We start from the raw sequence: 13,607 nt of genomic DNA, 5'->3' as shown, positions 1-13,607 counted from the left end.
CTTGGCCCAGCTGGTAGAGCCGAGTCGAGCTCAGAACCCTCTCCCTTCCCCTTGGAGTTTAAGGAGAAAGCGGCTCTTCCTTGGCTTTCAGACCTAGCTCTCTCGGACGCCTCCTGGCTTTGCCATTCCCAGCATCTCTGGCCCGAAGGTGCTGCAGCTCTGTCCCGCGCCGAGTAGGAACTCGTGCGTGCACTTCCTCCGTCAGAGCCAGCCAGTGGCCTGAATGTCCCTGAGAGCTCGACGAGCCCTTCACTTGAATCCAGGGTTGTCTGCAGGGCCTAGTGCAGAGACTAGACAAGTCCACTTTGCCTGGGCCATAAAACCTTTGGTCAGCCCTTGGACACGTTTGCGGGCTACCTGGGAGGTGGTAGGAGGCCATGTGTCAGGAGCCACTCACGGAAAAGCATTGCTGTTTGCTCGCTAGTTCTCCCCTGTTCTAGGCCCCACCTCCTTTCGCTCCCCATCAGTCCCCTGATTTCAGTGAAAGTAGCTTTTGTCCATGTTAAGCCTCCCTCCCTCTCTTTGTTTGGCTTAGAATCAGGTAAAAGTCACTTTCTTCCCACAGAAGGGAAGGCCACTCGGGTTTCCAGCCGTTTGTATTTCTCCAGTTTTTGGCTTTGTAAATTTGTACATAGATATGAATAAAATCCCTTTTTATACTTCAGAACCTGCGTGTTCTTGTACTGCGGTGCGGGATGGACAGTGCACTTGGGCATAGGGCAGCGCCTGCAAATCAGGCTGGGGGGATATGGTGAAGCTACGTTCTGGGTGACTCAGGCTTCTCCAGACACTGCCCCTGCCAACTCACCAGCAAAGGAGGATCTGTCTGACTTGAACAGGCAGGCGCTCTTGGTCCACGGGTGCACTAAAGCAGTTGTTGATGCAGGCTCAGCTATGCCAGGGAATCTCATCAGGGAGGCTGGATGCCACCTCGGACACCCTCCTGCCTGTACAGTAGGGCCCATAACTAAGGCAGTGTGTCTGTCACGGATTTCGTGCCTTCGTGACTTTTGCAGCGGATGGTGCAGCTGGCTCAGGGGCTGCCCGAGTGTTCGGGCAGCCCCTGAGCCATCAGCAGCAGCAGTTTAGGTGTGGGAGGAGGGCCAGGGGCAGGGGTTTGGGGTGCCGGGCAGTGCTTACCTTGGAGGGACTCCTAGGAAGCAGATGGCAGGTCCCTGCAGCTCCTAGGCAGAGAGGCCAGGGGGGTTTCTAGCCAATGGGAGCTGTGGAGCTGGAGCTCGTGGTGGGGGCAGTGTTCGGAGCCCCCCCCCCCCCCCCCGCCTTCCCTCCCCCTAGGAGCTTCAGGGACATGCAGTCCGCTTCCAGGGAGCTGCGCAGAGTTGGAGGATAGGGAGCCTGTCAGCTCTCTCTCTCTCTCTCTCTCTCTCTCACACACACCCACACACACACACACACCCCTACCCCCCGCCCTGGGCTGCATGCCTCTGCCCGCACCCTCCAGCACCAGTGAGGGTTCCAGGCCACCCCCCCAGAGCACCCCTGGCCCCATTTTAGTCAGGGGTATCTGGTACAAGTCATGGGCTGTGACTGTTTGTTTACTGCCTGTGACGTGTCCATGACTTTTACTAAAAATACCCGTGACTAAAAGGTAGCCTTACCCATAACACCCTGGGTGCTGATTGTGGTAAAAATCCATGTCATGAGATTTTTTTCAGCATCATTCATTGCATTTGCCTTTCAGTCCTGGCCTTGTCCCCTGTTCTGCCAGCCACTTGCTGCTCATAAAGCCATGTCCTTATGTGCCAAAAGGTTCTCGGCAGGGTGAAAGGATTGTAGGTTTTTACTGAGTCACACCTATGTAATCCTAGTGCAGGCGTTCTCAGCCACGGGGCAGGGGGTGCAGAGGAATGCCCCCACTTCCATGCCAATCAGTGAGGAAAAGGGGAGCACCACTGTTCTAGTGAATCCTAAAGACTAAATTGACCTGGCAAATCCTCTCTAGGCGGTGGGGTATGGTGTCTAACACCCATTGTATAATGTGGGCAGGGCAGAAGGGAGCCGGAAGTTAATGAACCCAAATTGGTATGTTGGATATTAAGCTTAATTGGTGGACAAAATAATGAGGGGATGGGGTAGTCAACCCATCACTGCCTTGTTGGGTCCTGAAAGATTTTGTGGGAAATGAACCAAAAAAAAAAAGTCTCCTGGAGTGAGCTTCACCATCATGGCTCCCCCTGCCCGCAGCATGGACCTTTATCACCCTAAAGCGGAGAGATGCCCTGACCAGACCCAGCCAGAGAGAGGGGCCCAGATGCTATCGCCATCTGTACCAGCTCCAGCTGAATCCCAAACACCACCTGGCATGACAGTTTTTTACCACCTTTGTTTCAATCTAAGAGACTGTCAAGTGAGGGGGCTTTGCCTTCTGAAGCTGGACTTTAGCACCAGCAGTGCTCGCAGCTCTAGCCCCTCAACAAACTTCTTCCCTTTTCCCCAAAATGACAGGTATGGCTGTCTTTAATACATCGAACAAGGGCTTTTTCCTTCTGAAAAACTCTGCAGCTCAAGGGGAAGGGGGCAAGGCTGGTGAAAATAAAAGTCTTATTTAACACTTCACATTGTAAAGGCTTTAAGTGAATTTCCTTTTCTGTCGTTTTTATTGAAGTTTAAAGGATTTTTAATACAATCAACCACGGTGCTAAGCAGGCTGAAGTCGCCGTATCCCAAGCTTTGCGTGTTGTTTAACGATGATCGTGGACTCAATTATGTTAACACCTTTAGCCCCTATATTCCATCTAAATTAATACCAGCAGCCCAGGCCACACAGAATCACACCTGCAGGTCCCTGAGGTGACGGGAGCAGTAGGGCCCAGTCTCTACACATGCAGGGTTATGGGGCTGTAGGACCAGGTCTGTATACAAATGGGCAGGTCCCCAGGGCGATGGGGGCGGTGGGGCCCAGTCTCTACACGCACACAGGTGTGGGGCTGTGGGACCAGGTCTGTATACAAATGGGCAGGTCCCCAGGGCGATGGGGGCGGTGGGGCCCAGTCTCTACACGCACACAGGTGCGGGGCTGTGGGACCAGGTCTGTATACAAATGGGCAGGTCCCCAGGGCGATGGGGGCGGTGGGGCCCAGTCTCTACACGCACACAGGTGCAGGGCTGTGGGGCTGTGGGACCAGGTCTGTATACAAATGGGCAGGTCCCCAGGGCGATGGGGGCGGTGGAGCCCAGTCTCTACACGCACACAGGTGCGGGGCTATGGGACCAGGTCTGTATACAAATGGGCAGGTCCCCAGGGCGATGGGGGCAGTGGGGCCCAGTCTCTACACGCACACAGGTGCGGGGCTGTGGGACCAGGTCTGTATACAAATGGGCAGGTCCCCAGGGCGATGGGGGCGGTGGAGCCCAGTCCCTACACGCACACAGGTGCGGGGCTATGGGACCAGGTCTGTATACAAATGGGCAGGTCCCCAGGGCGATGGGGGTGGTGGGGCCCAGTCTCTACACGCACACAGGTGTGGGGCTGTGGGACCAGGTCTGTATACAAATGGGCAGGTCCCCAGGGCGATGGGGGTGGTGGGGCCCAGTCTCTACACGCGCACAGGTGCGGGGCTATGGGGCTGTGGGACCAGGTCTGTATACAAATGGGCAGGTCCCCAGGGCGATGGGGGTGGTGGGGTCCAGTCTCTACACGCACACAGGTGCAGGGCTGCGGGGCTGTGGGACCAGGTCTGTATACAAATGGGCAGGTCCCCAGGGCGATGGGGGTGGTGGGGCCCAGTCTCTACACGCACACAGGTGCGGGGCTGTGGGACCAGGTCTGTATACAAATGGGCAGGTCCCCAGGGCGATGGGGGTGGTGGGGCCCAGTCTCTACACGCGCACAGGTGCGGGGCTATGGGGCTGTGGGACCAGGTCTGTATACAAATGGGCAGGTCCCCAGGGTGATGGGGGTGGTGGGGCCCAGTCTCTACACGCACACAGGTGGAGGGCTGCGGGGCTGTGGGACCAGGTCTGTATACAAATGGGCAGGTCCCCAGGGCGCTGGGGGCGGAGGGGCCCAGTCTCTACACGCACACAGGTGCGGGGCTGTGGGACCAGGTCTGTATACAAATGGGCAGGTCCCCAGGGCGCTGGGGGCGGTGGGGCCCAGTCTCTACACGCACACAGGTGCGGGGCTGTGGGACCAGGTCTGTATACAAATGGGCAGGTCCCCAGGGCGCCGGGGGCGGTGGGGCCCAGTCTCTACACGCACACAGGTGCGGGGCTATGGGACCAGGTCTGTATACAAATGGGCAGGTCCCCAGGGCGCCGGGGGCGGTGGGGCCCAGTCTCTACACGCACACAGGTGCGGGGCTATGGGGCTATGGGACCGGGTCTGTATACAAATGGGCAGGTCCCCAGGGCGCTGGGGGCGGAGGGGCCCAGTCTCTACACGCGCACAGGTGCGGGGCTGTGGGACTCGGTCCATACAGACGCAGCCGCGGCGCAGGCCCCGCCCAGCGGGTATGGAGCGGGAGGGGGCGGGGGCGAGGTCTCCCCAGGCCGGGGGCGGGGCCGGCGCTGGCGCTGAGCGAGCCCAGGAGCGCGGAGGGGAGGCTTCGATTTCACCCGGCTCCACCATTGGCTCCTACCGGGCCACACGGATGGACCAATAAGCAGAGAGCTTTTCCTTGGCGCCACGCCCACTGCCTGTTGCTGGGTTACCGCGTCCCGGCATGAGGAGGGGCCCGGAGCAGGGCGGGAGGCTGCGGTGAGGGGCGCGGAGGGGGTTGGGCTCTAGAGCCGGGGAAACTCTGGGGAGTCCGTGTTCTAGATCGGGGGGGGGGGTACTGGCTCTAGAGCAGCAGGAGCTCGGGGGGTCTGGGCTCTAGAACAGGGGGAGCTCTGGGGCGGTCTCGGCTCGAGAGCAGGGGGAGCTCTGGGGTGGTGTCGGCTCTAGAGCGGGGGGCGTTTGGGGGTCAGGCTGGGCTCTAGAGCGGGGTGAGCTCTGGGGCAGTCTCGGCTCGAGAGCAGGGGGCGTTTGGGGGTCAGGCTGGGCTCTAGAGCGGGGGGCGTTTGGGGGTCAGGCTGGGCTCTAGAGCAGGGGGAGCTCTGGGGCAGTCTCGGCTCGAGAGCAGGGGGCGTTTGGGGGTCAGGCTGGGCTCTAGAGCGGGGTGAGCTCTGGGGCAGTCTCGGCTTGAGAGCAGGGGGCGTTTGGGGGTCAGGCTGGGCTCTAGAGCGGGGGGCGTTTGGGGGTCAGGCTGGGCTCTAGAGCAGTGGGAGCTCTGGGCAGTCTCGGCTCTACAGCGGGGGGAGCTCGGGGGCAGTCTGGGCTGCAAGGCATGAGGGGGGTGTCCCTACAGCCGTTTGTGCTGTTTTCCATATGCATCTGGCTGCCTCAGGACCCCTGGCCTGTGATTCCAGTGCAGCCCTGGCTCCAGGCCGTCAGCTGCCTGGGGGAGCAGCCCTGTACAGAGCGGGCACTGGGTTCACACAGCCCTACAGGGCTGGTGATGGCCATGATGAGTGGTGCTGGGGGTGCAGAGCAGAGGGGCTGGGGCCCCTGGAGCACAGAGCCTCGTGGGGCAGGCGATGGCTGTGATGAGCAGTGTGGGGGGTGTGATGTGGTTGGAGAGTTTCTTGATAACCTGACAGATGCGCCCCATCTCTGGGAACCAGCCATCCACTCTGAGGATTCTGCCCTGGATCCTGGTTTGGGATGGTGTCTCAGGGTCTAGAGAGCTGGTGAGAGGCAGGGGAGGATGCAGAGCTGGGTTTCACCTCATAGAGTGAGGGAGAGAGGGGTAGAATGGGAGGCCTGGTGTGTATCTGGTCAGGGACTGGGGGCTTTCAGGTCCCTTCCAGGCCCCTTGGTCACTAGTTTCCGTGCTTCCCCCTAGTGTCTGTCAGAGCTGTCACCACTGCCTGTCATGAGTCCGGTCCAGGAGCCAACCCCTGAGGTTAGTGCAGAGCCCAGCCCTGCTGAACTGGGCCTAGGGGGGAGAGTGGGATCCTTTCAGCCTATGGGGCCATGCCATTGGGGACTGCAGCAAGGAGAGGGGAGCAGTGGGGGCCCCAGGGCAAAAGGGGCATCAGGGTGGGTGGGCACACGTGAAAGGGGCGGGCACTGGGGGGCTGTGCCTACAAGGGATTGGCCACGTGGACTCTGACCTGTTTGTTCATTAAATTCCTGTGTGCTGGCATCTGTGGGTGTGGGGGCCTGGCTCTCACTTACCCTTCCCTTTCCTTCCCCAGCTGCTCGCAGACCCCTATGAGAGCTTCATGCATCACCATCTCCAGTACTATGGCTACTTCAGAGGTAAGAGCAGTTGGGTAGCTTGCTGTTCACTAGCCCAGGACGTTTCACTGGTCAGCAAACAGTGACTCAGAGCCCACTGGATGCCCCTGGGTTTCACCCCCCTCCCCTCTAGAACTGCCATCCTGCACTGGGCACCGCATGCTGGGACAGCTGTGGGAAGGGGACACTGTCAACTGAAGAGCTAGGCAGTTTACAAAGGTGCCTTTACAGTGATATTTCCCTGTATTTTAAAATGTTTTCCCTCCCCCATTGCTGTATGGAGACCCCCCCAAAGGAGAACAGGCCGCTCACTGAGTGCCCAGGGCCGCAGTGCGTGATACTGGCTAGGCAGAGTGCTGTTAGAAGGGGATCAGTGCAGCATGTCCTTTTTGCCTTTAATGTCTCTGGTAGGCTGGTGCTGGAGCAGGCAGACCTGTGTGATTGTGGAGTGGGCTGTGTCCCTACTGTGTCTTGCTTGAAGGCTGGCAGCCCTGGAGCGAAGTCTGCACCCTGGCAGGATCCGAACCCGGTCCTCTGCTCCTGAGACAAGACTGAGTCTCTGATCACATAGCTTCCCGTATTGCCAGAAGAAGCCTTGGCTAGTATTCAAGCATCTAGTAACTGCAGGCTCTTTCTGTGCCTATAGGGAGCCACGGGGCAGAGTACCTCCTCCGGCACCTGGTGGCTGGCTAGTCTTTTCATGTTAAATGACTGAGATCCCCTGAGAGGATCCTACAGCCACTAGCCCTTCTCTCCCTAGTGCTCAGAAGCAGAGTAGCTGTAGGCTGGAAGACCTGCTGGGTGCAATCTGGCCCACCCCCCAGGAGCAGTGCTGGATCGTTCCCTACAGCACGGTGGCCAGGCTAGCTTTAAATGTCCCAAGAAATGGAGGTTCCCCAGCACTAACAGCAACATCCCTTCCTAGATGAGGAGAAAACTGCTGAAAGCAGCTCCCTCCCGTCACGAGAGCGCAGGCCAAAGAGCTCATACTCTCTGCTGGAGCAGGAGAGCGGAGGATCAGACCGCAATTCCCTTCAGGATAACAGGAAGAAGCTGATCTGTGAGTGAGCTACTCAGCGTGAGGAGCTGGGTTTCCTCTGGCCATGACAGCCAGTGGCTCAGTTCAGCCGCTGTCTGCAACTCAGGGGCTGCGTTAGATTGGAAACAGACAGCAGGGGCGGGGCGTAGGGGAAGGATTGGGTCCATAGCAAACGGGTCCATAAACACCCACGTTAGTGGGCTAGCTGGGGAACCATGGGGCAACCCTCACCCAGAGGTATGAACATCACTTCATAGAACACACTGCTGGCTGGGGATTGCATCTTGGCTAAGTAAAGGAACAGATGACATCCAAGTGAGCTAGCACTGTTTGAAAGCTTTGCAAGACCATGCATCTGGGGAAGAGCAATTGGTGACCCCTGAAGAGCAGGGAGAAACCTCCCCAGATACGGAAGTTGTTGCAACACAGAGTCTATCCGAGCTAAGGGGGAATGGCCTGTTAGTGGGCTGCTGGGGAGGTGAATGGTTGCCCCAGGAGAGTGGAGAATAAATTGTATAAAATCCAGAGTTGGGGAGGTCAAGATCTCACCCCAGTATTGCACTGTCCCCTTTTCTAGTGAGGGTTTCTTTATAAAGGGGATCTGCAAAGGTGGGGGCAGTGGCAGGGACCCTTCCTTGGGCAGGGCATAAAGAAGACCCAGTGTTTTCTGCCTGTCTTTTCCCTGTAGATTGATCAAGGCTGTGAAATCTTGTCTACCCTATTGAGGAGGTTTGGCAAGGAATGACTACTGTATATCCCAGAGCACTTGTGTAGTGGTAATGGGGTTTAATTCTGGTGCAGGTTAGTGACTCTCAGATACTTTTATAGGTTGTTTGGGCCTTTGAGTCATTCAGTGAGAGAAAACCAATCCGCTGTCCTTTTTATGAATTTTACTGAGAACACAAACTAGCAAACATAAAGCTAACAAATTTGCTGTACTTCCCTGCAACGCTCATCAATGCAGCAATCGAATGGGGGTTCCAGTGGAGATCTGATGGCTTCATGTGGTGTTTAGATGTTGCTTCTAATTATTAGAATATTATTAGGAGCAGTGGCTGTTGGGAGTCTGAAAGGACAGGAAACAGGAAGGAGGGGGAGGAGTTAAAAGAGGCGGATGGAGAGCTACTGAGGGTGTAGCAGGAGCTTGGAAAAGAGGTTTCCACTTTAAAAAATAAAGTCCTGTTGAAGTTTGTTAGTACCTTGCCTGGCTACTACAACACTTCATCAAGGAACTACCAATAGCATAAGTGGGAATGAATAACTGTGACACGAAAATAGATTGAGATCAACAATCGATCAAATCCTTGCATGATCACCGTCAGTAACATCATGCAACCAGCCGAACACAGCCTTATCCACAAACCCTTATACACAGACTGACTCTCCGAGGTAGAGCAGCCTTCTTCTTAGCCCTAGAAATTCTGCTGCCTCTCTTTGAAGCACTAACAATGCAATGGTTTGCTCAACTTTCTCCCCCCCAGCTAATCTCTCCACTTCCTGTCAGTGCAATGGGGCCAGCCCCCAAGTTCCCCTCTCAGGCAGAGTGGTTTTCGCTAACACCTGCACAGAGCCAGGGCGGCATAGAGCAATCTGGGGCAGCTTACTTAGGAGTTAGGTAAATCCAGGTGTGATGAGTTTCTAATATGGACTTAGCAGCACGGTGCGATTACTTCACACACAGATACACACATGCGGGAAGGTTAGGTAAAAACAGTTAGTTGCAGGCATCCTCCTAGAAAAGACTCCAAAAGTAAAAAGAAACCCCCTTGGAAAAAGGCTCTGTTCTGCGGCCGGTTTGCCCTGTGGAGCTTCGCAGTCCGCCAGGAAGTGCAGTCTGAGCAGACAGACACTGTTCTTGGGTTCTGTAGCTTGTGCTAGTGGGTGTCGTCCCCTGCTCAGCTGGCTGCTCTGTGCTGCCTGTCTGCCCTCTCCAGGACTGGCCCAGGGAAAGGGGGGAATCAGCGGTTTAGTTGTTGTCAGGATGACCCAGCCAGGAGCCCACTTCCTCACTCACCTGGCTTGTTCGGGTTGCCATTGGAGCCAGCAATGCCCCGCTGTCCCTCCCAGAGATGGTTTGCACGTAGCAGTATCCACCCCAGCTGCATGTTCTGGTCCTGGGTGAGTGTGGCCAGGCTTAGCCTTGGGTTCACTTCTGGGAGCCTCCTTCCAGCGGGCAAGTTTATCACCATCTCTGTCTTAAACTGCAAGTCCACTTGCTCCCACAAAAGCAGCCTCCCTCCAGCCCTACCCTAGGGCAACGGCCAGTGGGTTGCAGATGGCTCTCTGGCCAGGAAGGCCTCGCCACTCCCCCTGGCATGCCTTGAGCCCATTGCCTTTGGGCTGATAACAGTGTCCTTGTCCCCTGATCATTCCCACATCTCGTGCTCACACTCCCTCCCTGTCAGTGAGGGCCTCGCAACCACAGTGGGAACTGGCCGGGCTGTCACCTTTTGGCTGGACTGGGGGCAGGGAGGGCCGTCTGGCTTAATGCCCCAAAGGCAAAGCTGCTTTGAAGATCCTGTTAATAGAAATTTCATTAAAAATACAATAGAGTAAAGCTGATACTGGGTGGCGACACTACTAATATGCCCAGCGCTGGGCTTGGGAGTCGGCCACAGGCCTGCAGTGTGGTACTGTGCCGACGCAGCTCTGTGGCATGGGACTGTTCTGTGTCTGCACAGCATCCAGCACAATGGGGTGCTGGGCCGTGGCTGGGCCCCTGGGAGCTACTGCCACCCAAAGCAGAAAGCACAATGGCTTTACGGGGGGGGAACCCTTTGTGAGCCAGTTGAAGATAATACATTTATCAATGAACACACAATGTCCAGTGGCAAAGTGCAGCCCTTCCCATCTAGGAGAGTCAGAATTAAGGTTTCCTGAGCAAGCCAAATCCTGCCGCCTTGAGTGTATGCCGGGGCGCTCCGCGGGTGCAGGCAGCTCTGCAGACTCAGGCCAGCCGCCTCTCACAAGCCCTAGGAAGGGAGAAGGGCGTCCCCTGGGCAGGCAGAGGGATGCTCCAGTGGGCTTGATCCTCCATTGGGATACACTCCCTGAGGGACCTTCCGCAAGTAGCCAAGCTAGGGCTGCCCCCATGCAACTCTGGTGTGTGCTGTGGCTGGGTGGCCCTGAATCACAGAGCCACAGGCAGGCCCTCTCCACTGTGTCCACTGAAGAGCAGCTGATACCAGTTCTCCTAGTCCACTGGTTACGTTGCCCTAGGCAGTGAGTCACCAGGACTGCTGAGCAGTGCTTATTCCTATAGCCCGCTGGCCATGGCAGGTACTGTACCTCCACCTGGTTGGCAGAGTCTGCTGCTGCTGAGACACGGGTGCCAGGTGTGTTTGTGTCCTGCTGCACAAGCCTTTTCCTAGCAGTGCCAAAGCCGAGGCTCTGCTGTGTGTGTGCACCATGAAATCGGGGCGTCCGGCCATGCACTGCGCTGCGGAGTCCCTAGTGCCTGCTCCTCTTCTCTTTGCAGGTTCTCTCATGCTGGAGGCTGCACTTCTCAAGAGCAAACAGCTTCTGTTCAATCACCTTGAGGGCCCTGGGGTCCCACGCCTGCGGGAGCCTCGGGGTCTCTTTGCTGTGCCTACCTCGAGAGGCCCCCTGCAGGCACCACGCTGGCCAGTGGAGTGCGAAGTCATCAAGGAGCAAATCCAACACATCGGTAACCGGAACCCTATGTGTGTCACTGCCCCTGTCCCGTGTGGGGCTGCTGGGAGCTCCCCAGCTCGTCAGGGCATCGGTAACTAGAGCCCTGTGTGTGTCACTGCCCCGTCCCGTGTGGGGTGCCAGGAGCTCCCCAGCCCGTCAGGACTTCGGTAACCGGAGCCCTATGTGTGTCACTGCCCCTGTCCCGTGTGGGGTGCCGGGAGCTCCCCAGCCCATCAGGACTTCAGTAACCGGAGCCCTATGTGTGTCACTGCCCCATCCCATGTGGGGCTGCCGGGAGCTCCCCAGCCCGTCAGGACTTCAGTAACCGGAGCCCTATGTGTGTCACTGCCCCTGTCCTGTGTGGGGTGCCGGGAGCTCCCCAGCCTGTCAGGACTTCAGTAACCGGAGCCCTATGTGTGTCACTGCCCCGTCCCATGTGGGGCTACCGGGAGCTCCCCAGCCCGTCAGGTCTCTGGCGCTAGCAATGTTGCCAGCTCCTGCAATGGATGGTGTGTTTCCTAAAGCTCCAGATCCTGGAATCACATGATTGCATGAGAAGCTCAGCATCCATTTTAATAAAGGATGCTTATAGCCCTCATGGCCGCAGAGAAAAGCTTTAGACTGTGACCCTGGACAGCGCTGACACCAGATGTTAGAGAACAAGAGCCCCAAGTGGAGGAGGTTGTCAAATGTCATGATTTTTAAGCCAATCTCATGATTTTGGGGGTCTGACTTGGGATGAGCAAGTGGTATTGCACCTGTTGCATAAGCGTGTGGATCGGGGCTCTCAGGGAGGTCTGGGAGCTCCTGGGGCAATTATAAGGTCCCCAATAGGGTAAAGGCTGCAGTGAGGTTTCACACTTGAATGGTGAGCCCACAGGAGCCTGGTCAATTGTTAATGGCTAACCAGGTAACATTAACCCATGAAACCCTGCCCAGCAAATTGCACAGACCTGTCAGGCTTCATTTCACAAGGCACCCACACAAGCCTTCAATTCCTTTGGGAAGAATAAAATTCCACCCCCTAGAGCCTCGCTGAAACCCTGTACCTGTTCAGGTGCGCTTTGGCCAAGAGAGCCATTCATTTCTCTCTCTTGTTGCTGGGTCTAGTTAGAGTCCCCAGCACTGAGACTCCCCCAGTTCTCTGGACAGACTGTTCCATGGCCTAGTGCATAGCACTGTCATCACCCCAACATTCAGTCTAGCACGTCCCTTCCTGCCATTTGCCCCCTGGCTCCTCAATCTTCCCTGTTCTCCGGAATCCCCCTCTTTCCGGGATGGATCCACCCAGCGAACGCTCCCCTGACTTTGGCATTGCTTAGCTCCCCTTGCCGGCTCATCTTTTTCTTGCTTCTCTCCTCTGGCTCCACTTTGTTTTTCAGTCCCTGCCAGGGAATGTGGTGCCCAGAGGTCAGAGTGCTGTGTCTGCCTCCCAGCCAGCCAGTGGGGCCTAGCGGAGTAATCGTAGCACTAGAAACCAGACTACTTCTCCCTCTGTGTGATGAATCGTTTAGTGTTGGGTTAAGCTGGGCTCTGTGGCACGGGGAGGCTGGTCAGCCCTTGGGAAAGACGTGGCTAAGGCCCAGCATTACCCAGAATTCTCTGCCTCCGCAGCAGTCAAATTGGTGCTCTTTGCGCAGAACTTTCCAGCCAGTATTTGTTGGCCCTTGGGGTCTCCCGTTCTTGTGGGGGACCTGAAATGGGCATTTCCTGCTTTTCCCACAGGTGAGTCTGGGGGATGAAACCCAGGAAAGGTGCGAGCAGACAGGGCCGTGCGTCTGCCCCCTTAACTCCATGCATTTGCATTAAAACTCTGTGGAGGACGATTGACTGTCACATCTTCAAAAGGGGACTAGCTGGGTCTGAAACCAAGCTGTTCTGTCACTGCCCAGGTGCTTCCCCTTCAGAGCAGATTTACTCTACCCAGTTGGCCTCCTTCCCAACACAGACCCCCGCTGGACTATTAAAAATCACAGGGTCGTCACAATCACAGGTTTGTCGGTGTGGAAGAGAGGACACTAGCTGAGAATGAACATGTGGGGAGGGTCATGCCTTTCACTCTATTACTACATGGCACAGGGGCTTCAGTGCTCTTTTCAGGAGAGCACGTTTCTTTACCCTGTGGGGTAGGTTACCATCTGAAACCCCTGCAATAATAACTGGAACCATTCCCCCTGTCTCCTCAGAGTGGGTGCCATCTGAACCAGAGCCATTCTATCAGCCCACAGGAAATGAGCCAGCCCCACTAATTGTGGGGAAGGAGAAAGGAACCGTGGTCTATCACATAAAGCCAGGTATGGGCTCATACACTAACAACACTGATAACCTGGGCGTGGAATCCAGGAGTCTGTAAAGCCCCTTTCAGACCTGCTCTGGGGCAGGGCTGAGCCGCGCCTGGCTGGTCTCTGAGAACACTGGCTGTAAGGTGTCGTTTCCTCTCCGGTTCCGACACAGCGTGGGACGAGAGCTCCCTGTTTTCATGTGAAACACTCGGGGGTTCTGGCTGCACACAGGAAGTCTTGCTCTACACTTCGGGTGACAGATCTACACAATTCTCATCTCCAGCGCATGAGACATGAAACTAACCCAGGGCCAGATCCAAACCCCAATGAAGCCAATGTTGACCTGCTCAGGCATTAATTGGGAAATCATTGGTCAAACCATAAA

At 56.6% G+C, this 13,607-nt stretch overlaps 1 protein-coding gene across 1 annotated transcript in view; it reads left to right on the top strand.

The window, feature by feature from the left end:
• The first annotated feature begins 4,660 nt into the window (after window positions 1-4,660).
• The window catches only part of AGBL2 (AGBL carboxypeptidase 2), a 50,429-nt gene continuing 41,482 nt past the window's right edge, over window positions 4,661-13,607 (top strand). The window contains exons 1-6 of the mRNA XM_074954478.1: window positions 4,661-4,720; window positions 5,850-5,909; window positions 6,205-6,268; window positions 7,173-7,307; window positions 10,765-10,953; window positions 13,127-13,234. Of these exons, the coding sequence (XP_074810579.1) occupies window positions 5,880-5,909; window positions 6,205-6,268; window positions 7,173-7,307; window positions 10,765-10,953; window positions 13,127-13,234 (526 nt within the window). The 5' untranslated portion in view covers window positions 4,661-4,720; window positions 5,850-5,879. The remainder of the gene's footprint in view (window positions 4,721-5,849; window positions 5,910-6,204; window positions 6,269-7,172; window positions 7,308-10,764; window positions 10,954-13,126; window positions 13,235-13,607) is intronic.

Source organism: Natator depressus, chromosome 6 (genome assembly GCF_965152275.1).
Source record: "Natator depressus isolate rNatDep1 chromosome 6, rNatDep2.hap1, whole genome shotgun sequence".
Taxonomy (NCBI): domain Eukaryota; kingdom Metazoa; phylum Chordata; order Testudines; family Cheloniidae; genus Natator; species Natator depressus.
This window is presented reverse-complemented; position numbering and strand designations above follow the sequence as displayed.